Consider the following 26,837-nt stretch of genomic DNA (forward strand, 5'->3'; position numbering starts at 1 on the left):
CGCGGCCAAATAGAGGAATGATGGTGGCTTTGCGGCCTGCCCGTTTAGTCGAGTCGTCAAGGGAAATAAAAAGTGTGGCGGCTAAAGTAGACCATGTATTTGTCACATAATTACGCTGTGACGCAATGGCCGGCCAGTCCAGCGTCCAACTTCATGGTTCACATAACTGTCATTTTTCTATATTATTATCACTGTGATAGGAGTAGGAGCGTTTCTCACCATGGCTGAAGAGGAGCGAGATGAGTGAGATATATGGTTGCGACTTCCTTCCATGTTGCCTCCGTGGATCAAATAGGTGCTGCCGCTGGAGATGATGTGGCTGCTGCTTACGTCCATCGCAATGCCCACCATGCTATGTGGCGGCACACCACCGCTGGCGGAGGACACCACCGTGGCAACGTGAGCGCCACCGGCCTGCGAGTCAAAGTACGATCCCCCACTGTTCTGACCGTACAACTGAGCGTCTGGGTTGTAGTAGGCCGTGCGACTGTGAGGGATCACTGTGGTTAGCATGTAGCGCGAGAACACTCTTCCAAATGAAATTGTACAGCTAGAATTTGTAGGTGGCCGGGTCCTAGCTACGTCACACCAGGCTTTAGAAAACCACAATGTCACGGTAACACAGATACTAGAGATAAATATCGAGATAGATACTTCAAGGCAATGGAAATGTACTTTGGAGAACATTGCTCACATTGTTCCGTTAGTGTAAACCGCCTCTCCGCCTTCCCCTACATAGTGCACCTGGGATGGATACACATGCTGTGATTGCTGCACCTACAAAGAATGAACACAAAATCAAAGCAGGGCAATTTCTTTTCACTTATATTATAGAACAGTGATTTTCAACCACTGTGCCGCGGCACACTCGTGTACCTTGAGAAACCGTCAGGTGTGCCGTGAGGAATTATCCAATATCACTTTTTATAATTAACATTTATTCATCATCATTTGCAAATATTATGTCAATAGCCATTATGTCAATAGTATACATGGACCCAAATATTCCAATTCACTTTGGTTTATTTGCTCAAACGGAAAGAATTGAACAGGGATGGAATATTCCTTTAACCAATCCGATTGAGGTATCTTGTACTCGCTCAAATGGAAAGTTGTCAGGGTGCGTTCTTCTTCGTGGTGTTTTTCTTCTTCTGTTGTTTATTGGCGGTTGGCAAGCAGCTTTCGTATGCATTAGCGCCATCTGTGGAACAGAATCTAAACCCTTCTATACGCCATTCACAAGTCCAGTTTTATTAAAAAAGAAAATATATATCTATATAAAACATGTCCTGAGTTTAATTATAAAATATTAGCAAGATTGAATTTGATCTTTTCCTGTTTAAATTGATCCCGGGTGCGTTCTTTCAGCGCATGCTCAGATATGACGTAACACGCAGATCCAGACGTTCTTCACTTTTAAAAATGGAGGCCAGCAATCGGCATTGGACTGCTAAGCAAAGTTTGTTTTTGATTCAAACTAAATTTCAAGACTGGACAGACGAAAAACTGCCAATACGGAGTTATTCCAACAAGTGGAAGAAAAACTCGGGGAAGCCGGTATCACGTGATGTTGATGTTTACGTTTTACTGGGCATGCCCTATTGACTATTCTGGTTGATTTTCACGGCGCATGTAGACAAGAGATTGGAATATTCCTTTCCATGGATACCATTGTTTCCCGAAAGGTCATTAGGAAAGAGAAAAAGTGGTGATGTAAAAACATGGCTACTGTGGAGTGTCTGTGGTGTAAAGACTGGCATAGCAATGTAATATTGGTCCGTGTGGCAACACCTACCTTGTTCCTCCCATAGACTTATTGATGCACGTGTGAGGTCGTGGTGACATTTTGGAACATTTTTGTTTTTTTTCCAATGTAAAAAAACGTGCCGTGGCTCAAAAAAGGTTGAAAATCACTGTTATAGAAGATACATTGCAAACTGCCTAGTATAGATGTGTGAATTGAAAGGAAAAGAATAGTGACGGTAATAATCAGTTGTGTCCACCTTTTTTGTTTTAGCACCATCTCATATTAAAAGAACAGGTTAAGGATTGTGTTAGTGGCTTTCTCGCAAAAAAACAACAGACAAATTTGACAATTTGATAATGGCATCACATATGTCACAATTATACTGTGATGCAACACACAATAAATGTTGTCTCCTCGCAGATGGATGAAGCAGCAAATGAAGCAAATAAGATCAAATCCATGCATGGCTAAATGCTATGACGGCAAGTTTCATTGCAAACAGCAGGCACAGCTTTTCCCCATCGTTCCCGGTTGTTGGCTTTCGGGATCGCATGCAAAAGGAGCTACCGTAAATTCCGGACTATAAGCCGCTACTTTTTTTCCCCAAACTTTCAACCCTGCGGCTTATTCAGTGATGCGGCCAATTTATGTAATTTTTCTAACGGCCCGCCAGGGGCTCTCGAGTAGAAAAGGTTAAGATTAAGACCGGTGGAATATATATGCGTCGAGGAAGACTGCAACTTCTTGTCTTGTGCATAAATTAAATTAGCGTGAACATACCCCCATCGTGGAAAATGCAAAAAGAAAAGGCATATGACGCAGCTTTCAAGCTAAAAGCAAATCGAGCTGTCCGATAAAGAAGGAAACAGAGCTGCTAAACTCATCCCTCATCAACTTAACACTCAACCAATACGAGTTAAAAAAAATAGATTTCAACTTTGCGTTTCCGATAAAGAAGGAAACAGAGCTGCTAAACTCATCACTCATCGACTTAACATTCAACCAATACGAGTTTAAAAAAATAGATTTCAACTTTGCATTTCCGATAAAGAAGGAAACAGAGCTGCTAAACTCATCACTCATCGACTTAACACTCAACCAATACGAGTTTAAAAAAATAGATTTCAACTTTGCATTTCCGATAAAGAAGGAAATAGAGCGGCTAAACTCATCACTCATCGACTTAACACTCAACCAATACGAGTAAAAAAAAATAGATTTCAACTTTGCATTTCCGATAAAGAAGGAAATAGAGCGGCTAAACTCATCACTCATCGACTTAACACTCAACCAATACGAGTTAAAAAAAATAGATTTCAACTTTGCATTTCCGATAAAGAAGGAAACAGAGCTGCTAAACTCATCACTCATCGACTTAACACTCAACCAATACGAGTTTAAAAAAATAGATTTCAACTTTGCATTTCCGATAAAGAAGGAAATAGAGCGGCTAAACTCATCACTCATCGACTTAACACTCAACCAATACGAGTAAAAAAAATAGATTTCAACTTTGCATTTCCGATAAAGAAGGAAACAGAGCTGCTGCACGTAAACTTGGCATAAACGAATCGATGGTGAGATGAAGACGGCTTACCGTGATTTTTTACCAGTATGTTCTTTTACCAGACCTGTTATGCTGTGTTGCTATTGTGTTGCTATTGTGTTGCTAGCGTGTTGTTACCATGTTGCTACCGTTTTACTGCCGTGTTACACAGGCACCGTTTGTGAAGAAAGTTCCATTATTATTATTGTTAAGTTATATTATTCAAACTTTGAAAACTCTCTCTGTGTACCGCCTTTCTTTGTAAATATGTTTACATGTTTTAATTAGATTAGATTAGATTAGATTCAACTTTATTGTTATTGCTCATGTCACTGGTACAGGGCAACAAAATGCAGTTAGCATCCAACCAGAAGTGCAATTTTATAAGTACCTTAGTAGTAAGTAAATGTAGGAAAAAAATGGACAGATCTATGTAAAAAAAAACTATAACAGGCTATGACTATAATACAGTGAGGATATGTACAGGGATATAAATGACTATAATATGGCTATTGTAGATTATACAGATTATAAACAGTATGGATGTGACAATATATAATAACAGTAATATGTACAGTATTGCAATGAAGTGACTAGAGTACAGTTATTGCAGATTATATAAATTATAAACAGTATAATCTATGAATGCAACAAGATATTACAGTAATATGTACAATATGTACAATAGTGCAATGAAGGGATGGAGGGGGCATAGATCAGCGGGGGGTGTAAGTAGTTTAATGTGGGCACATGCGGCTTATATACAGGTGCGGCTTGTGTATGTACAAAATCGGTTTTCCCTCTAAAAATGTAGTAGATGAGGCTTATAATCAGGTGTGCTCTATAGTCCGGAAATTACGGTAATTTGGAAACCTTGTACAAAGATGCGGGTTGATGCGTTAAGTTTAGTGTCAATCAAAAAAAAAAAAAAGTGAATGCAATAGAATTGAAGAGCTTGCAACCAAAAGGCGCTAAATCCAATGTTCACTAAGTTGCATGTTTTTCATGAGTTTAATAGACCTCTGTCATGTGTATCCAAATCACATATTTTGGTCTTGAAATCATTTTTAAAAATATGAAAAAAAGTGATGTGAAATGTATGCTTTCAACCAAAAGGCGCTATTTCCATTTCAGATTTCAACCAAAAGGAGCTAAATCCCTTTCTTTATTCTTTATTCTGATTGGCCCAAGTTTCCCATCTATTGATAATCCGACCAATCAGAGAGAAGAATACAATTGGCACTGCACATACAGAAAGCCAGTATCAGTGCGCATCCTGTTTTGTTTGTGTACATTAAGTACACGTATGATAGTTACAGTATGTTATGCGATTCAGGAGACCACAAATTGTGTTTTTACAGTATTCTGTAACATGGAAGTTTTTTTTCCGCCATAAAAGGCATGTCTCTACCTTGACACCTCCAACTTTCATGAGAAACATTATTTTACTTGTACTAAAAAACATACAATGTAAAGAGTTTGTAATGAGATGATTTTTGTCACTGTCACCTTCATGGTGCAGTCAAATATGAGCACTGCTTTTAATTACATTTTTATTAACTTAATTAATAATAATGATTTTGTATTGTATGTTGAGAATGGCTTCTGTGTTGTAATTATTTTATTAGCATAGCACATTAAAGCACCTTACATTCTTTTACAACAATGCCATTGAGGAAGTTAAAGGTGACTTCAAATTTATTTCAGCCAAAAGGCGCTAAATCCGAAAAAAAAAAAAAAATAATTAAAAAAAAATATATAAAATACATGGTGTGTGCAGGATTTTTATAGCATGCATTTTTATGACCTATATTGATAGCTCTTTCATTTGCAATATAGACTTGATGACCAAATAGATTGATATGTGCGTAATTAAAAATCATTGATTTTCTTGAAATCAGTCAAAATGGATTTAGCGCCTTTTGGTTGCAAGCTCTTCAACTGTGCAGCCGGCATGCCGAGGTCCTCCTCATTCCAGACACTTGAAATATCCCCCCTTTTGGTTCCCAAGAAACCATGTGGGTACTTAATAAGAAGCAAAGATGCAGGCAGTGTGCCAGGCTCAGCCAGAGAAAGACACTTTAGGAAGCATAGGAAGCTGGAGAATGAACTCAGCTTTGAATCAGCAGCTTTCAGTTACTGATTGACTAGTTCATTATCAAAACAATACACAGTACTACCTTAACTATCACAGTCTGTTATTGTTTAGCTCGAATGTAAATTCTGACCGCAATTTGACATGCAAGCGTCAAATAGTGTCATATTTTGCGATGCCTTGACTGAAATCATTTACGGAAATAATGCAATTTTCTTGTAGTTTTTGCCAAGTAAGAAAGTGCAGGTCAGTAACAGGAGCTTAAGGACTATGTTCACAGCACTGTAGATAGTATGGCACAGTACTGTGTACCTGCTGAGGCACCTGTTGAGCCCTGGATACTGAAAGCTGCTGTACTTGTCCACCCTTCTGAACTGAGCCTGCGGCTTGTACCAGCACCCTCTGTGTAGATACAAGACATAACTCCATTACAAGGTTATGCATGTATAATCACACACGTGGCCCACGTAACCGCCGACATAGGCCCATCCTTTACTGACAAGAAATCGCTAAGCTAACATGTAATAAATAGTAAATAATCAGCAGCCTCTTTTGCACAGAGATCCCACAAATTTGCCACGTCGGAGTCGTAACAGTATAGCCAACATTTATTCGCCCGTGCCTTTCACACAGTACCCACTGGCTACGTTAGCACCAAATAATTCTCTAATCCAGGGGTCTCAAACACGCGGCCCGCAGGCCAAATGTGGCCCGCACGACACTAGTTTGAGGCCCCCGCCTTGATATGAAAATTTAATGTTAGTGCGGCCCGCGCAAGTTTGATATGGATGCTGTATGGTATCATGTACCCAGAAAATATTATTACGTTTCATTCATGTTCATGTTAAAGGTTAAATAACTGTTAATAGTTATCCTCCCTATCCATGTGGAAGTGGTAAGTTTTTGGCTATTTAAGTTGAAAGGAAATAACTTGAAGGCTACCGTTTAGGTCGCTAGCTCTCTAGTTTGCGAGTTAGCATGTGTCTCAAGACCCTGCAGTTGCGCAATATGTTGTAAATAAAAAGAGTATAAATGTGACTATAGGCGTGTTTTGTCATGTCTACAGGGCTCTAATAATGCTTTGTTCATTTTAATCTGAAAAAAAATAATTTGTCTACCCACCAACTATATGTGCTTTCTTAAGTTTTTATTATTTGCCCTTTTATTATTATTATCATATTTAAACTAACTAGTTTTACATACAGAAAAACGGCTAAATAATTATAAATAATAAACATAATAATTAATTACATTATAATTATATTATAATTATAAATATTATAATTATATTATTAATTACATAATTGTAATAATAAACAGCAAATGGATGGAAATTATTCTTGATGCAGACTTCCTATACATCCTGCCGAGATTAAATTCAAGTGTTTTTCATCTTATTTATCAAATTGTTTCCGCTCAAAACCTTCTCCATGGAGTGTTACTCAGTCTCACCAAATATATAAATGCACAGCCCTCGACATCGTGGAATGATACAGTACAGAGGAAAATTTGTTACATGCAATATTGTAGGAAAATTTTCAACCAAAACCAAATCCTACAAAAACTGGGGTCATTTCACTGCACTAAATGTTTTGCTCTGGTTTCCAAAATAAAATTGCAGTAGTCCAGCGGAAGGCAGCTGGCTCTTGTCAGCACCCCTACCTGCTGGGAGGCTGGGACAGGCTGTACCACAGGGGCCTGGGCTGATGATGACGTCCGCAGCGCCGCCACGCTGGGCGAAGTGTCGGACCCGCCCTCTGAGCTCTGCATGCTGCTTTGTTGGGATGACAGGAAGAAGCAAAGAGAAGAGAAATACATTAGAACAAGGGGTCTCAAACTCAATTTACCTGGGGGCCACTGGAGCTAGGGTCTGGGCAAGGCTGGGCCGCATCAGGTTTTCCCCCCCAAAAAAACACGCATTTATTAAAAACAGAAAAATATAGAAACTTTTTCAGTGCTTTGGTTCCGATTTTCTACAAGAAAAGCTCTGATAAAACATTCCACTGTTCTCAAATATCTTCATTTTTATTTTTCTGCAGAAAATAAGATGAAAAATAAACAAAAAAATCAAGAATAAAGAAAATCAACCAATCAGTAATAAATAAATATAATATTATATGAATATAATATTTTCTACCGCTTTTCCTCATGAGGGTCGCGGGGGTGCTGGAGCCTATCCCAGTTGTCTTCGGGCGAGAGGCGGGGTACACCCTGGACTGGTGGCCAGCCAATCACAGGGCACATATAGACAAACAACCATTCACACTCACATCCCAAATATTTCAACCTGTAATATAATGATTTTATTGCCATAATATAACTTAGCCAACTCAATCTTCCAAATATTTCGGCTTTATTTTTGTCATAAAATCACAAGTTTATTCCTGTAAAATTATGACTTTTTTCCCCTCTCCTTAGAATACATTTTTTCCTCTTAATATATTTACTTTATTCTAATAAAATTACAACATTTTTTTCATTTCTGAAATGTTTTGTTTTTCTAATTCAACAGTCGTCTCATAATTATGATTTTATTGGCATTATATTTCACCTTAATTCTCGTAGCATTATAACTTTTTCCCACAAACTAATTTTCCCAAAATTATAACTTTGGTTGTTGTTTTGTTTGTTTTTTTAGAATGTGGCTTTAAAAAACTATGTCTTTAATATTTCAAATTTATGCTCCTACAATGACATTACGTTATTCTCATACAATCGCAACTTTTAGCTTACAATTGTATTTCTATTTTTATTTATTTATATATATTTCATATTTATTGTATTAATATTTTGACTTTATTCTTGTAAAGTTGTAGATTTTTCCACTTTTACAGTTTTTTTTTAGTGTGCTGTGTGCTAAAAAAAACAAAAAAGGCCCCCGGGCTGCACTTTGGACACCCCTGACATAAGCAAAAGACATCTGCAAAATCAATATGTGATTATTCCTTGCTGAGTGGAGTATCTCTATGAGCGGCGTACAGTGCAGACTCAGGCAAGTATGTTACAGTAAAAGTCCTGAAGGCGGGGCTTAGCTTCTTGTAATAATCTAAATCTGCAGAAAATGCAATGACACAAAGACTCACTCAAAAAAAGCTAAATGGGTTTTAGTGTAAGCAAGTTGGGCTATGAGAACAACCTACTGACGGGGAGAAGTGGGGGAAAAAAAAAACTTTGACTTAGAAAAAGAGAAATGAAAACGATGAAAAAAAAATAACAACAGGTCTCGGACCTCTGCAAGGGTCCTGATGATATCCAGCCCGTTTCGAAGGAAAACTACTCCCTGAGGGCCCAAGTAATCCAGCTGATGTGAGGACATTCCTCAATGCTTTGCAAACGTATTTTGGTTGCCATGGTGAGGAATCCATGACAACCACCCCCAACTCAAACTCTCTCCTCCCTCCTCCCCGTTCACCCCTTCCCCCATCCGCCAATGTCCGCCTCCCTTGCACAAGAACTTTGGAGTACGACTGCAAAGAGATGAGTGGGGGAGGAATATAAGGAGATGTGGCGATGTTCAGGGGGTGGGGGTGGGATGCTTTCACTTAATGAGCAGTATTAAAAGACAGAAATCCAGCTGGACAATGGGGAGAGTATAGACAGATAGGAGAAGAACATCACAAACTCAAGCCATTACTACACTTAGAGTAAATTGTGGTAATGTACCATCTAAAAGCAACAGGTGTTTCGTACTGCATCAAATGCAAACGCCGCATTGTTCAAAATGAAAGCAAAAAGCATAAAATACATATAAGACGTAAGATCAACAAATGCATCAGATGTACAGTCTTTCGGCGTGTCCTCAATATATATTTTAGAACAGGGGTCTCAAACATGCGGCCCGCGGGCCAAATGTGGCCCGCAGGACACTCGTTTGAGGCCCCCGCCTTGATATGAAGGTTTAATGTTTGATATGGATGCTGTATGGTATCATGTACCCAGAAAAAATTATTACGTTTGATTCATGTTCATGTTAAAGGTTAAATAACTGTTAATAGTTATCCTCCCTATCCGTGTGGAAGTGGTGAGTTTTTGGCTATTTAAGTTGAAAGGAAATAACTCGGAGGCTACCGTTTAGGTCGCTAGCTCTCTAGTTTGCGAGTTAGCATGTGTCTCAAGACCCTGCAGTTGCGCAATATGTTGTAAATAAAAAGAGTATAAATGTGACTATAGTCGTGTTTTGTCATGTCTACAGGGCTCTAATAATGCTTTGTTCATTTTAATCTGAAAAAAAATCATTTGTCTACCCACCAACTATATGTGGTTTCTTTATTTTTTATTATTTGGCCGTTTTATTATTATTATTATTATTACTGATTGATTGATTTTCTTGATTTGTTTATTTATTTTTCATCTTATTTTGTGTAGAAAAATAAAAAGTAAGATATTTGAGAACAGTGGAATGTTTTATCAGAGCTTTTATTGTAGAAAATCGGAACCAAAGCAAAGTTTTTTTGTTTTTAATAAATGCGTTTTTTTGGATGATTTTTTTTTGGGAAAACCTGATGCGGCCCAGTCTCACCCAGACCCGAGCTCCAGTGACCCCCCAAGTAAATTGAGTTTGAGACCCCTGTTTTAGAAGGTTACAAAAATGGCAACTATACAATAATTTATTTTTCTTGTTCAATTGTTGAAACACAAATTAGTGAAATAAATGAAGTAGTGTTTTTTCTTGCAATACATTTTTGGTCTTAACTTTCACTTGATGCAGTTAAGCTATGCTGGGTGCAGGAAAAAAATATTAAACATGTGGTTGAAAGCTGTAAAATCACTGACAAAACATCCATCCATCCAGGCCACACAGCCAGGAGACCGGAGTTCGATTCCACTCTCGGCCATCTCTGTGTGGAGTTTGCATGTTTTTTTCTTTCTTTTCTCCCGGTATTCCAGTTTTCCCCCACATTCCAAAAAACATGCATGCACTCACATTCATACCAATGCACAATTTGGAGTCGCCAATTAACCTAAAATCGAACTCAGGTCTTCCCGATCTCCACAAAACGTAATTTGTAAATAAGCAATTCACACTTTAATCTCACACTGTGGGTGTCTTAAGAGTGTCAATTCGGAGGAGTCTGATTTGACTATCAATCTCACCGTCAAATCATATAAAAAGGTCATGTACCATTATGACTACACATCAATGGTTGCACAATGGATTTTGGTTACTTCTGCCCAACAAACAATGGTGAAACTATTATATTTAAAACAAATGGGGTGGACAGAATCATTGCAGAGCCGTTTCAAAAAGTCACCTATGAGCAGAGGGGAAGTACTGTCTTCTTCAAGACCGAAAAAAACAATACATGTGGGTGTGCCGCAACGGGCTTTTCCGCAAGACCAAACCATGACTAATATGCTGATACTAATGTTGCAATGGCTGCAAGTCAATCTGCAAACAATGACAATACAACCCTAGAACAACCGTTTGAAAGTAGTACCTTCATGTGAGTGTTCTATATATGACAAATTATAATATTATCATAATGCTGTAGCTACTGCTACACTGCTCCAGCGTCATTCCAAGGATAGGAATTTGTCAAAGAGGTGCGAGCCAAGTTGGAAATACGCTTGCAACAAACGTCTCCATTATTTAGCTTCAGATTGGTCTTTTTGATTTGTCACTAAAGCCCCAAAGCTTCTTAAAAGCATTCACTGAATAAAATATTTGAGAAAGTGCTGGCATTATTAGGTATAATAAAGTGTGCTAAACGATTGTGTTTGAAAAAGAAAAATAGAATCAGGGGTGTCAAACTCAATTTACTTGGGGGCAACTGGAGCTAGGGTCTGGGTGAGACTGGGCCGCATCAGGTTTTCCAAAAAAAAAAAAAAAAACGCATTTATTAAAAACCAAAAAAATGTAAAAACTTCGCTTAAAAGCGAAGTTTTAAAATGTTTCTGTTTTTAATAAATGCATTTTTGTTTTTTGGCTCCAGTGGCCCCCAGGTAAATTGAGTGTGAGACCCCTGCTCTAATGTGAACAACATAGACAAGAGTTAAACATGCGCCGTCTAACAGGACTCAATCAGAGGGGAAAAACACATACAGATGTTCAATTAAATGCAGGAGCTCACAGTCTTGGCTCGTGTTTGCACTGGCTCACATTGTTTGCAGAGCAACAACCGTTGCCAGTGGCAACACTGTCCACTCCCGTTTCCAGGAGCCTGTTGCTATGCGACCGACAGAATACTTCCCAAACCAAACAATGCCATCCCCCCACCTGATCTCTCCATCTCACGCTAAGTAGAAACTTACAACAATAAACACTATGTAAGCTATTAATTTCAGACGCTGGGGGGGACAACATGGGGCTATTCCTGTGGTGCCATTATTTAAAAAAAATGTGCGGACTTTCTGCTGGTTTAGGCTTGATTGAAGAGGACAGGATGAGGCGCTCTCTTCGGCGGTGGGAGGCAGGGGGAATGTTTAAGTCATCAAGTGTAAAACAGTCTATTCTTCAAGGTTGCTTTACATTGGTGCCAACTAAAAAACAAAACCCAAGTGAGAGCTTTCCAAAGTTTGCAGGAAGAAGAACAGTTTGAAGGGAGTAGTTTTCATTCATCCATTTTCTGCCGCTTTTCCTCACGAGGGTCGCGGGGGTGCTGGAGCCTATCCCAGCTGTCTTTGGGCGAGAGGCGGGGTACACCCTGGACTGGTCGCCAGCCAATCACAGGGCACATATAGACAAACAACCATTCACACTCACATTCATACCTATGGACAATTTGGAGTCGCTAATTAACCTAGCATGTTTTTGGAATGTGGGAGGAAACCGGAGTACCCGGAGAAAACCCACGCATGCACAGGGAGAACATGCAAACTCCACGCAGAGATGGCCAAGGGTGGAATTGAACCCTGGTCTCCTAGCTGTGCAGCCCTGGTTCAGTATATTTTTCATCAAAGTAGTAGTCATGCTAAAATGTTGTGTTGCTGCTGGATGTTCACAGTATTCGAGTGATACTGTCGTGGGGGTGCTGGAGCCTATCCCAGCTGTCTTCGGGCCAGAGAGGCGGGGTATACCCTGGACTGGTGGCCAGCCAATCATAGGGCACATATAGTCAAACAACCATTCACACTCACATTCATACCTATGGACAATTTTGGAGTCGCCAATTAACCTAGCATGTTTTTGGAATGTGGGAGGAAACCCGGAGAAACTCCGGGAAACGGAGTACCTGGAGAAAACCCACGCATGCACGGGGAGAACATGCAAACTCCACACAGAGATGGCCGAGTGTGGAATTGAACCCTGGTCTCCTAGCTGTGAGGTCTGCGCGCTAACCACTCGTCCGCCGTGCCGCCCCATTCCAAAAACATGCTAGGTTAATTGGCGACTCCAAATTGTCCATAGGTATGAATGTGAGTGTGAATGGTTGTTTGTCTATATGTGCCCTGGGATTGGCTGGCCACCAGTCCAGGGTGTACCCCGCCTCTTGCCCGAAGACAGCTGGGATAGGCTCCAGCACCCCCGCGACCCTCGTGAGAAAAAGCGGTAGAAAATGAATGAATGAATGAATGTTTTTGGAATGTGGGAGGAAACCGGAGTACCCGGAGAAAACCCACACATGCATGGGGAGAACATGCAAACTCCACACAGAGATGGCCGAGGGTAGAATTGAACCTTGGTCTCCTAGCTGTGAGGTCTGCATGCTAACCACTAGACCGCCATGCCGCCCGAGAGTAGGTTTTTTTTTCCAAATCCATACAAATATATAACTTGGTTGATTAAGCTTAAACCAGGCACTTGTTGAATTTGAATGCAGAGCTCAATGAGGCGGGGGGGGGGGGGGGGGGGGACACACGTTGCACAATGAGCCACAGGTTGCTGATGACGACTTTGTGTATTTGGGAATTCCATGCAGTGATTCAATAAATGTCCTACTAATCAGATTACAGTCGGGTCCTGCAAGTGAACACTTTGATTTTCGCGACACGCAGGCACACACAAGGCTGACACAAAAAAAGGGGTGCATTAAGATATGATAAGAGATTTCCACAACAGAGGCTGGTCTTCAAGCCTGTCTCATTAATTCACGGCTAATCCAATCAAAGTAGCTCTTAGGGGTGCAGATGGCGGAGAGAATTAGAGAAAGTGAGGGAGCGAGTCAGTCTGATCTAAGCACCACCCCCACCCCCCCCCCCCCCCCCCCCCGCCGCCCCCAACCCCATCCACCCTCAGGTCATCAGCGCAACCTGTCCACTCAGTCACCAACAGCCACAGCTCGATCAAACTGTTGCTATGGCGACGGTACGTTTGCCCAAGCTCTACTCCAGCAAATTGCCCCCCCCAACGCTGTACGTCTTCTCAACCCTTTACAGATTTCTATTACTGCCCCTGTCCGACCCACCACACCCTGCCTTCCTGCTCACCAGTTCACGTACAAAGAATGAAGAATGACACAGCTTGGGGTGGGCGGGTGGGGTTGAAAAAAAAACTTGATGAGCCACTCAAACAGGTTTACATAAATAAACAAAACAATCTGCACCCTGCGATGTGCAACAATCAACATCAATGGCAAATAAAAACTGAATCCATGACTAAATTACTACTTTTAATCCATGCAACGTGCTTATTTATAGTCATTTGTCATCCAATTAAAAGATGGAACAGCTGCTCCGACATGACAGTACTTACACAAACCTGACGCAGAAAGACGCTTACCAATTTAGATTGGTGATTGACACCAAAACCATGATCATTTCAGCAGGGGTCTCAAACTCAATTTACTTGGGGGCCAAAAAAAAAAAAAAACGCATTTATTAAAAACAAAAAATTTTAAAAAACTTTGCTTTGGTTCCGATTTTCTACAATAAAAGCTCTGATAAAACATTCCACTGTTCCCAAATATCTTACTTTTTATTTTTTTACACAAAATAAGATGAAAAATAAATAAACAAATCAAGAATAAAGAAAATCAATCAGTAATAAATAAATATAATAATAATAAAACACCAAATAATAAAAACTTAAGAAAGCACATATAGTTGTTGGGTAGACAAATGATTTTTTTCATATTAAAATGAACAAAGCATTATTAGAGCCCTGTAGACATGACAAAACACGACTATAGTCACATTTATACTCTTTTTATTTACAACATATTGCGCAACTGCAGGGTCTTGAGACCCATGCTAACTCGCAAACTAGAGAGCTAGCGACCTAAACGGTAGCCTTCAAGTTATTTCCTTTAAACTTAAATAGCCAAAAACTTACCACTTCCACACGGATAGGGAGGATAACTATTAACAGTTATTTAACCTTTAACATGAACATTAATCAAACGTCATAATTAGTTTGAGGCCCCCGCCTTGATATGAAAGGCGGGGGCCCGCGCAAGTTTGATATGGATGCTGTATGGTATCATGTACCCAGAAAAATTATTACGTTTGATTAATGTTCATGTTAAAGGTTAAATAACTGTTAATAGTTATCCTCCCTATCCGTGTGGAAGTGGTAAGTTTTTGGCTTTTTAAGTTTAAAGGAAATAACTTGAAGGCTACCGTTTAGGTCGCTAGCTCTCTAGTTTGCGAGTTAGCATGTGTCTCAAGACCCTGCAGTTGCGCAATATGTTGTAAATAAAGAGTATAAATGTGACTATAGTCGTGTTTTGTCATGTCTACAGGGCTCAATAATGCTTTGTTCATTTTAATCTGAAAAAAATCATTTGTCTACCCACCAACTATATGTGCTTTCTTAATTTTTAATTATTTGCCGTTTTATTATTATATTTATTTATTACTGATTGATTGATTTTCTTTATTCTTGATCTTATTTTGTTTTGTTTTTTTGGAAAACCTGATGCGGCCCAGCCTCGCCCAGACCCTAGCTCCAGTGGCCCCCAGGTAAATTGAGTTTGAAACCCCTGCCATACAGCATCCATATCAAACTTTTGTACCGTAAATTGAACCTATAATGATTAGAATAGTCCCTGTTTTCATAAGCAATTGGGTTTGGGGGTGAACACTTCCTTTTTTATTGAGAGTTGTACTGTGTGAGGACAGACCTTTAATGACATATAGTAGTGTTTCCAAAGCAGGAAATGGGTCTCTTCTGTTCTTGCTTCCAAATAAATACCCCCAGGAAATAGTTCCTGGTACACTATATAGTCTGAGTCTACTTCTGCACACTTGGAATTACTTTGTTGCAAGTTTTACAAAGTAAGACAAAAAGTAGAGACTCTGCAGAAGAAAGGGAAAGTGAGGCTCCGGTGGGAGGGGGTGCAGTTATCCCTGCCAAAAGAAGTGGGAGGGAATGGTCATTGTAATGCAAATGTTACTGCCTTGTCTGCTGTTTGTGGCAGGAAATTTAATTAGCAGTTGTGTCGCCATGCTACAAACAGGTGGAATGCAAAGAATGCTCCCGATGATACACACACACACACACACACACACACACCGGCAGAAGAGACAAACTGAAAAACATTTCACTTCACAACGGGTTTGGACTTGCTGCAGCAGCGCATGTGCCAATCAGTGTTGACGTTTTTTTTTGGGCAGATGACAAGATTTGTTGCCTTGTATCCTAGCAACCTACGTCCACAATGATTTCAATAATCACTCGAGTCAAGTAGACAATTTCCACCATTTCTTACGAAACGGTCTAATTGTTTTGTTTTTTGCGAGTTGAAATCAGTTTACTTCGCATTGTCAAACTGACTCATCAACGTGCTTTAAACAACCGCTTAACGAGCCCCACAAGGCATTCTCCGCTCAGATTCTCTTTGCTCTGTGATTCCCTGACATGCATTTGACTTCAGTTACAGGAAATCCCATTAACAATGAGTTCAGACAGCGGAGGGCACACACACACACACACACACACACACACACACATGCGTGGTTGGGGCGTCACATCAGTGTGCAAATGCGATGTTATGCTCAAGTGCAAACAGCAGCAATGATACTGATGACACCGACGCTGTCCGTGGGCTATATCTGTAACGCTGCAGAGTGGACTTCTTCTCTGGGGGGCCGCAGTGGGCCTCATCGAGATCAGCTATTTACAGCATCAGCAAACACACAAACCTCGTGTACACACACACACACACATGGATCATGTGACCAAAAGCTGTGACAGGTCAAGAGACCACTGCAGCTGTCCTCCTGAAAGCGACACTTTACAACACACATGGGTCTGAACGGCGTACACCAGGGGTCTCAAACACGAGGCCCCCGCCTTGATATGAAAGTTTAATGTTAGTGCGGCCCCACGCAAGTTTGATATGGATGCTGTATGGTATCATGTACCCAGAAAATATTATTACGTTTGATTCATGTTCATGTTAAAGGTTAAATAACTGTTAATAGTTATCCTCCCTATCCGTGTGGAAGTGGTATGTTTTTGGCTATTTAAGTTTAAAGGAAATAACTTGGAGGCTACCGCTTAGGTCGCTAGCTCTCTAGTTTGCGAGTTAGCATGGGTCTCAAGACCCTGCAGTTGTGCAATATGTTGTAAATAAAAAGAGTATAAATGTGACTATAGTCGTGTTTTGTCATGTCTACAGGGCTCTAATAATGCTTTGTTCATTTTAATCTGAAAAAAATCATTTGTCTACCCACCAACTATATGTGCTTTCTTAAGTTTTTATTATTATTATTATTATATTTATTTATTACTGATTGATTGATTTTCTTTATTCTTGATTTGTTTATTTATTTTTCATCTTATTTTGTGCAGAAAAATAAAAATGAAGATATTTGAGAACAGTGGAATGTTTTATCAGAGCTTTTATTGTAGAAAATCAGAACCAAAGCACTGAAAAAGTTTGTATCTTTTTCTGTTTTTAATAAATGCGTTGTTTTTTTTTTTGGGAAAACCTGATGTGGCCCAGTCTCACCCAGACCCTAGCTCCAGTGGCCCCCAAGTAAATTGAGTTTGAGACCCCTGGCGTACAACCCACATTCACAAAAATGTTGGACTATACCGCATGCCTGTTTGCAAATGACCGTTTTAAAGTGAAATGTACTTTAGAACCAGTGTAACTATTATTCTGAAGTGAAGTAGTATGTTTAGGGGTGCGGTATTTTCATCATAAGAGCAAAGGAATACATCAACCACAGGCTGCGTCCCGCTAATTCTGCGATTCAAGCCCCTTTTCTTTCTGGCCTGCCTCTACAAGCCACAAGTATGCACTTTTTTTTAACCACAGAGGGAGACGAAAATAACCTGATTGAAACACTGCCATTGTAAAGAATAACAATTTTTTTTCTTCCACAACTAGGGTGTATTTGTATATGAAGTTGCCATGTAAACATAACAATTTCTGTCACTCTCAAGCTGGAGGTTGGCCTTATGGGTGTTTTCTGGGAGGGGGGTGGAGGTAGGTTTTCTTCCCTGGTGCTTTCCTCTTCCAATAACATGCAGTTAGTAATTTTAATTAACAAAAAAAATTGGCATAAAAATGCAGTTTATGGGAATACAGTACACATTTGAAAGTTTCCTGGTTTTAATTAGATGCACGCTGATTCCGTAAAGATTCTTCTTGATGCTTCAGTGCTAAGCAGCATTACAAATGACCGAGCACCTGACAGCTGTCTCTGAAAAGATCCTTCATTAGAATTACTGTCCCCCTGGAGACAAACAGAACAGACTCCCAAAGAGGGGCGGGGGGTGGGGGGGGGTCTAGGTATGTAAAAGGCTGGCAAGAAGCCACATTGTAAAACTAATAAAAATGGATTCTGCTTTTAATGGATTCTGCTGACTTTTATAGTTTGGAAAACACATGTACCCATTTGGTCTTGGAAAATGTATATAAATGGGATACATTCATGTCCAACCTATACCGATATTCGTGTATTTACAGTCGGGAACATGTACAGTAGATCTGGGCACTGTGAATTCAGATTCAGATCTTTGGTGGCTTAACTGTTTTTTTTTTGTTTTTTTTAATAAACCTGAACGCCCCATCCCGACAACATACAGTGTTTATACATCTATTGTGTTTTTTTTGTGTGAGAGGCAAAAAGGTTGTGATGATGCAACTCTCCACTAATGGATTTCACTTCATAGCAAAAAGCTGTTTTTCTCCCTTTTCAAGTCGGGAATTGATATGATTGCGAAACTCACCTATGTTGTAGTGCTGATTACTCAAGAACAAAAAAAAGGTAGAAACAAACGTTTTCATCTGATGAAAGACAGGAGTTTAATCTTTCATTTTGGTAGAATCCATGTCTCTATAGCCAACTTTGTGTGCCATTAAAGATCAGTGAAAATCAATCAAACATATAGTGCCACCTAGCTTTAGTATGCTAACAATCAGGATGGATGGATGGATGGATGCCAAGTAAATATTGACAGATATGGTCGAAACGGATGCATTTTAATTTGTTGAATTTGATTATAATGACTTTAAAACACTGGACAAAAACTGGACTTGGCTATTTTTCAAGCTCTTTGAATGAGTTTTTGATTTTTTTTTCCCTTTAAAATGTTGATCATGATTATAATCTCAATAAAACACATTGACAACTTGTACAAATGTAAAAATATTTATAAAATAAAACTTCTATTACATACATTCATTCATTTTCTACCGCTTTTTCGTCACGAGGGTCGCGTGGGTGCTGGAGCCTATCCCAGCTGTCTTCAGGGGAGAGGCGGTGTACACCCTGGACCGGTCGCCAGCCAATCACAGGGCACATATAGACAAACAACCATTCACACTCACATTCATACCTATGGACAATTTGGAGTCGCCAATTAACCTAGCATTTTTTTGTGGAATGTAGGAGGAAACCGGAGTACCCGGAGAAAACCCACGCATGCACGGAATCGAACCATGGTCCTCCTAGCTGTGAGGTCTGCGCGCTAACCACTCAACGGCTGTGCCGCCTCCTATTACATACAATTGAAAATAAAAGTAAATAGTGCAAACCACGTTAATAAAATACTATTAGTTCGCGTTAAAATTCTTTGGATTTTTGCACTCAAAGCCCAATTGTGTCCAATGATGAGTTTGGAAAAAATATGACATTAAATATCTACAAAATTTTAACACCACAACAGACGTTTATGGACATAAACATAAAGTACATTAAACTAATATAACTGAAACAAATATATTATCTCATCGGGGTAGTATCGATCATGTGATGATACTACTATACTGGTATCGACTATGTCGATGTTTGGATCGACCCGCTCACTTGTATTGGTTGGTTTTACTCGTATATATCAGCTTGTGATTGATCGAAATGGCGATCATTGTATTCTAAAGTGGTACACGGAAGCCCAACAAAAGAGTGCAACTTCAGGCGGACGTGTCGTGGAGCCCGTTCCAGGGTGGAACAAACTTAGCTAAAGCTAGCTCGCACTGCTTGCCACCTGCTTGAGTACCACTGGGAGAGAAAAAAACTACAGTTTTGTCGAACAGGACATGGCTGCCGCTGCCAAACCAGAAAACGATGCGAACGCCACACACACACGCGCATACATACATACATACATGCATTCAACATAACGCGAGACTTACCCACGTTAGCATCAAGCTAAAAGCTCACCCGGTTTGAAGAGTGTCAAGTTAGGTTGACCCTTCGCGCGAGACCGCTTTAAATACTCCACACAACATAGCAACAAGTGTAAAGTGATGTCGAAAACACTCCCAACTTGGAACACCCAACAAAAGACGTGAAGTAGACATTTTGAAACATGACATTAGGTTTAAAGGCGTACGCATCAGCTAACTGGTACATGGAAACCCACGTTTGAACTCGTTTAAGTTATGCTGTGGAAAAAATAGCCCAGCGGAGTTAATATGGCGTCCATGTCATCGCACTATTCTTACACGACAAATGAGTTGTAAAGAATTTAGTCACCTTAGTTTGGAGGAAAAAGTTGTGCCCGTGTCGTTCTACTATCTCCGTGACCTCCAGATGCTGCTGCTTCTTCTGTTGCTGCTGCTGTTGCTGAGTGTTGCGCCCGTTGGTAAGTAACTGTCTCCACGGCTACAGTCACTATGGCGCGACGGGGTCTCAAGGCAACTGTTGCTACCCAGGAGTGGCTACGTCAGGGTCCGCTCGACGCTGGGGGCGGGCTTGAAGTGACAAGCCCAGCCCATGTTCCGCATAACTGCCATATTGAACCACTGGGGGGCGGTCTTTACCAGGAAGTGGTGGAAAATGATTTGACTTTTCATTGGTTCGTTGTGTCATCAGTCATGCACACTCACCGGTTACAACTTTTAAGGCGTCCATTGTCAGTTGTCATCTGCTTTTATCTTAATTTGTCATGACACCGTACAGTTTGTGCGTGTAAATTAAGACATTAAACCCCCCCAAAAACGTAACCAATAAACAATTGTGTTAATGGAGTGGAAAATGTCAAATAATAAATGCATATTTACACACATAGCGTAAAAGATTGAACCACACTGGGGGGCGGTCTTTACCAGGAAGTGGTGGAAAATGATTGACTTTTCATTGGTTCGTTGTGTCATCAGTCATGCACACTCACCGGTTACAACTTTTAAGGCGTCCATTGTCAGTTGTCATCTGCTTTTATCTTAATTTGTCATGACACCGTACAATTTGTGCGTGTAAATTAAGACATTAAAACCCCCCCAAAACGTAACCAATAAACAATTGTGTAAATGGAATGGAAAATGTCAAATAATACATGCATATTTACATGTATAGCGTAAAAGTATACATTTTATATATTACCACAGCAACTCATAAATGGTAAGAGGAACAAGAAACATCCATATTAAAACGTATTTTTAATATTAATATCACAAGTTCATACTCCCAACAGCGACAATATTTTTCTGAACTTCGGATTTTCACCACATAGTGGCAGCAGAGATCTATTTCTGTACTAAAATAACTATGATGTAGCAATAACCATCCCATAATATAACATAACGTCATCCTGAGTAAAAACTACAAACTACAAATGGTTAATCTAGCAAATAAGACCCTGCTTAATAAAAAACAAGTCTGATTAGACAGGAAGCTCTCATACTGACTTGCAACCTGGTAAAAGCATACAATGTAATCACATCAGAACAATTACATCAAATTATATAAAATGTTATATATGTCCTGAGCCCTTCAATTATGGATTTTAATCTCACACACGTATTAATACTAATACTAAATACTAATACTCTCCTTGTGTGAACAGTGCATTTGGAACATTAGCATTTTGGTATCAACCCAAAAACAAAGTAAACAGGGCCAGTACTGCTAATAAAACAAAACAAAAAATTAATAAATAAAATTCAACACAATATAAGACAACGTAATATCAAAAAAATGTTCAAGCAAAATGCAAGTACGATACCACTCTGGGACATATAACACGGATATTGTAATGGTTCCGCCCACCTGTTGCCATTGCCAGCAAATACATATTTAATCTAAATTCTCTGAATAAATCAGCCAATATTCGAACAACTTTATGTATTAAAAGTGTCGACACTGAAAGTCGAGTGTCGACGTGTTTAACGCTTTGAAATACGTATTTCAAAGAGTTTATCCTTTGACGTGCGTCATCAAAGAATAAAAGAAACAACACAGTTTTGTGATTAGACCTGCGGAGCATAAACCATTTTCCGATCTGATAACACAAACGTGGAGCCGTCGTCAATTCCCTTGACATCTTGAAGGTATGTTGCTTTGAAATACTTAACTTAAATGAGATATTTCCGTATTCTCACAGTTTGGGCAGCAATAGCTTAGTTTGAACCATTTTAGTTATCACTAGCATTAGCATTTCATGTAAAACGGTCGTAATTGTCCACCTTATAAACAGTGACGAACTTTTTACATTGTGTGAGACGGCTCAAATAATTATACTCTATTGCCATGAATGATGAATAATAATGATTTATTAATAATGCACACTGTGTAAATTGTGTATTTTATATACGGCTTATTTTACGAGTGTTTTTACTGTGTTTCAATTCCCGCACTTAACGGTTTGAGTGCGTTCAACTGAAGTATAGCGAAATGGAGTGCGCCATAAACGGCGAATTTCCAGCGATGGAGCCTTACCACCCTGTATCATAGACATTCGGAGACTTTTTCGGGGCTTGGTTTAGAACGTGTATGTGTTTATTTCGGCTTGCTTTTTCTATCTCGTGTGAATCCGCCATGATTTCCCCACCATAGATCATCGCTTTGCCAACTTGCCAGTAAGAAGAGTAGCTATTGGCTGCCCAAGAAGGCGCGAGATGACGCCAGCATCTAATTTGCATATTACGTTGTGAAAAACGTAACATCGTAGAAGAGACAAAAAACGAGTAAAACGCCTTAATTACGTTTAGAACTACAAACTTGATTATTCATGTGTTAATTAAAAATTGGCCATGATTTCGCTGAGGTGGTTTGTGAGTATCACACTCTTCACAAATACTAAGAAAACGGCACGGAAGTTGCCTGTACACTGCAATGTACGCTCATACACATGACGCATGCGCAATAGAAATGTATGACTCCGAACAGAGCCTGATCTTAAGTTCAGTTAAGTGGAGTCATTGGCTGCACTTATCAGGTAAGATTGATCAGAATAATTCAAACGTACACATCCCACAATATTTACTCTATTAATGGGAATTATTGTGTAATGCTATATGCAAACATTCCATAAGGTGGTGCCATATGCTTTGACAGTGAGATCTCTAGTTAGTTTTCCCTCAATTAAAAAAATACTGTATACTGTATAATTGGGCTATAATCTGACACCAGAACACCCATATCAGCTATTAGTGAACATGTAGCCATACTTGCAAATGCCAAAACACTACAGGCGGTGTTTTCCTTGCATGAGCAACTCCAACTCTTAATTTATTACAGCAACATAAAAGGCAACAAAACAAACTTGCCCACTGCAAACATCCAAGAGATCACGTTCTCTCACCTGGGAAACAAAAAGATGTGTGGATTGTAGCTTTTGTCCTCACAGTCAACATTCACTGAGACATTTGGGCGACAAAATGAAGACAGAGCAGCGCAAAATGGTGTGTTCCAAACGAATATATAGCTCTTTAATACAGTTGAAAAGCCAGAATTTTGAGAAATGCTGCACATGTTTAACAGTGCGAATTGCTTGTGATAAATACATGTCACAGCAGCCATTCCACAGGAGGACATGTGAAAGGAAATACTGCATTATTATGGTATTTCAGTCAGTCAGTCAGTCATTTTCTACCGCTTTTTCCTCCCGAGGGTCGCGGGGGGTGCTGGAGCCTATCCCAGCTGTCTTTGGGCAAGAGGCGGGGTACACCCTGGACTGGTGGCCAGCCAATCACAGGGCACATATAGACAAACAACCATTCACACTCACATTCATACCTATGGACAATTTGGAGTGGCTAATTAGCCTAGCATATTTTTGGAATGTGGGAGGAAACCGGAGTACCCGGAGAAAACCCACATTTTATTGAGGTCTTCCTACATAAAAAAAAAACATTCCAAATATTTCAACTTTCTTCAAAATTTTCTTTGAGTAATATTATGATTTTATTCACATATTAGAACTTTTTCCCCAACCTAATTTAAAAAAAATTACAAATCTATTTCATAATTTTACAACTTTGAAGAATATTCTTTAATATTTTCCAGTCATTGCTTCTAAAAATGACATTATTTTTTTTCATAATATTACAAATTTATTCTTGTCAAATTGCCAATTTTTTCTCAATATTTTGACTTTATTCTTGCAAAATTACAGCTAATTTTCCAGTTTTGTTAACTATTTCAACTTTCTTTCAGCTTATCCTCACTAGGATTGTGGGGGTATGCTGGAGCCTATCCCAGCTGAATTCAGGCGAAGGGCGGGGTACACCCTGGACTGGTGGCCGGCCAATCACAGGGCACATATAGACAAACAACCATTCACACTCACATTCATACCTATGGACAATTTGGAGTGGCCAATTAAGCTAGCATGTTTTTGGAATGTGGGAGGAAACCGGAGACCCGGAGAAAACCCACAGGGAGAACATGCAAACTCCACACAGAGATGGTCGAGGGTGGAATTGAACCCTGGTCTCCTAGCTGTGAGGTCTGCACGCTAACCACTCGACCGCCGTGCCGCCCGACCTTGATATATAATGATAAAATACCATAATGGGTTTCCTCCCACATTCCAAAAACATGCTAGGTTAATTAGCGACTCCAAATTGTCCATAGGTATGAATGTGAGTGTGAATGGTTGTTTGTCTATATGTGCCCTGTGATTGGCTGGCGACCAGTCCAGGGTGTACCCCGCCTCTCGCCCATAGACAGCTGGGATAGGCTCCAGCATCCCCCGCGACCCTCGTGAGGAAAAAGCGGTAGAAAATGAATGAATGAATGAATTGTTTAGTGAAATAAAAAGGGTTGTCCCGTCATATTTTTCATTGTACTTCACAAACCCAATCTTGTGCATCGTGTTTCTTCTCGTGACATTTTTTTTTTTAATTACAATACGGGAATTGAGAATATAATTAGCACTGCATAAATTACATTCCCAGCAAAGTACAGTACTGAGATAATTCACAGCTCAACAAGTTTCCAGAACTCGTTAGTTTAGTTTATTTCCGTCCACAACGGGTACTTCCAAAATGTACATGTTAGATCTTCAGGTTAATTCCTTGCATAGATTATTTGTGAGGTAAACATGCTTGTGGTTCAGTGAGGATGTCAGTGACTGAAAGTAACCCCCCCGGTGAATGTCACGTCAGCAGCTGTCACAGCCGACAGACGTTCACTTGTGTTAACGCATGCGTACGCTGAACCTCGGTTGTCATGTGACACTATGGCGAGGTGGTTCTGTGGCTTCATCGCTGCTCGCAATTGGCTGAGACCGATCTTGCTATACAGAGAGATGACGGCATACAGATGAGATGCCTGTGTAATAAGGCTTGATTGTATGTTTGGTGTAGTTTATGTAGCTTTTAAAGTAGTTTAAATCAAATGTGTAGTGATAAGCAAGGTATATTATGTTCTGAAAGGCATTTTTATATTGTCTTCCTCTTCGTCTTCCTGCAGAGGTCTTTCTTTTTCTCAAGTGTCTTGTATGTCAGGCCATATTTCCCTACAAGAACTAGAAGTACAGGATCAGCGAGACTAAGCTGACATCGCTTTATTTTTTTTTGTTTGCAAACATTATAAGTGATAACCGCGGTCACACCATCAGCTTTGAGAAAAGCCTATACATCAGACGTGTGCATAGAGACTGGTTTTTACTATTTCTGTTTGGTAATTACTTGAATTTTGGTCAAGGTTTTATTCAGCAACGCTGACCGGTTGTTGTCATAATTATCCAGATGTTCAGTCAGCAAAAACGTTTTAAATCAGGGGTCTCAAACTCAGTTTACCTGGGGGCCACTGGAGCTAGGGTCTGGGCAAGGCTGGGCCGCATCAGGTTTTCCAAAACAAAACAAAAAAAATGCATTTATTAAAAACAGAAAAATTTTAAAACTTTGCTTTGGTTCTGATTTTCTACAAGAAACGCTCTGATAAAACATTCCACTGTTCTCAAATATCTTTCTTTTTATTTTTCTACACAAAATAAGATGAAAAATAATAAAACAAATCAAGAATAAAGAAAATCAATCAATCAGTAATAAATATTAATAATAATAATAAAACGGCAAATAATAAAAACTTAAGAAAGCACATATAGTTGGTGGGTAGACTAATTATTTTTTTTCCAGATTAAAATGAACAAAGCATTATTAGAGCCCTGTAGACATGACAAAACACGACTATAGTCACATTTATACTCTTTTTATTTACAACATATTGCGCAACTGCAGGGTCTTGAGACACATGCTAACTTGCAAACTAGAGAGCTAGCGACCTAAACGGTAGCCTTCAAGTTATTTCCTTTAAACTGAAATAGCCAAAAACTTACCACTTCCACACGGATAGGGAGGATAACTATTAACAGTTATTTAACCTTTAACATGAACATGAATCAAACGTAATAATTTTTTCTGGGTACATGATACCATACAGCATCCATATCAAACTTGCGCGGGCCGCACTAACATTAAACTTTCATATCAAGGCGGGGGCCTCAAACTAGTGTCCTGCGGGCCACTTGTTTGAGACCTCTGTTTTAAATCGTAGATCATTGCGGTTTTAAATGAGGGCCTGTGTTGTCCCACAAACCTGTATTCATTTCATACAAGGTGCAGATTGTCTCCAAGGTGGACACTTTCTGTTAAGGTAAATAAAACCTTTATGTTCAACTATATATGCGATCATAACTGCAAACTGTGTACATTTTTAATCTGACAAATTAATTGTTTTTTTTGCATATGTGGTTTTTAATTGGACCGCAACAATACATTTAAAGTGATTCCTTGTTATGTTAATGACAATAAAACTAGATGAATTTAAAGGGAAGATAAAATATAACCAGATGATGAATCGGGATCAGTGTTTTTAATAATTAATGTCATAGGAAGTGAGAGTTTGTGTCGTGTATGAAAGAGTCATTTGCATAGGACAGTTTGCCC

The 26,837-nt window shown here is 39.5% G+C and overlaps 2 protein-coding genes across 4 annotated transcripts in view; one reads left to right on the forward strand and one right to left on the reverse strand.

The window, feature by feature from the left end:
- Positions 1-20,485, reverse strand: part of rfx2 (regulatory factor X, 2 (influences HLA class II expression)) — a 42,418-nt gene extending 21,933 nt beyond the window's left edge. Inside the window, exons 1-5 of one of the 3 annotated variants that reach the window (XM_078789946.1) lie at positions 19,885-20,485; positions 7,051-7,159; positions 5,701-5,790; positions 695-777; positions 220-487 (exon numbers count right to left, since the gene is read on the reverse strand). In XM_078789946.1, coding sequence (XP_078646072.1) covers positions 220-487; positions 695-777; positions 5,701-5,790; positions 7,051-7,158 — 549 coding nt within the window. In that variant the 5' untranslated portion in view covers position 7,159; positions 19,885-20,485. The remainder of the gene's footprint in view (positions 1-219; positions 488-694; positions 778-5,700; positions 5,791-7,050; positions 7,160-19,884) is intronic. The other 2 variants (XM_058072909.2, XM_058072912.2) reach the window with 2 other exon arrangements.
- A 1,337-nt stretch (positions 20,486-21,822) lies between these two features.
- Positions 21,823-26,837, forward strand: part of acsbg2 (acyl-CoA synthetase bubblegum family member 2) — a 29,657-nt gene continuing 24,642 nt past the window's right edge. The window contains exon 1 of the mRNA XM_058072906.2: positions 21,823-21,992. The gene's annotated coding sequence lies outside the window, so the exon portion shown is untranslated. The remainder of the gene's footprint in view (positions 21,993-26,837) is intronic.

The sequence above is a fragment of the Doryrhamphus excisus genome, linkage group LG4, assembly GCF_037039965.1.
Source record: "Doryrhamphus excisus strain RoL-2023G ecotype Guam linkage group LG4, RoL_Dexc_Guam_v1.1, whole genome shotgun sequence".
Lineage (NCBI taxonomy): Eukaryota > Metazoa > Chordata > Actinopteri > Syngnathiformes > Syngnathidae > Doryrhamphus > Doryrhamphus excisus.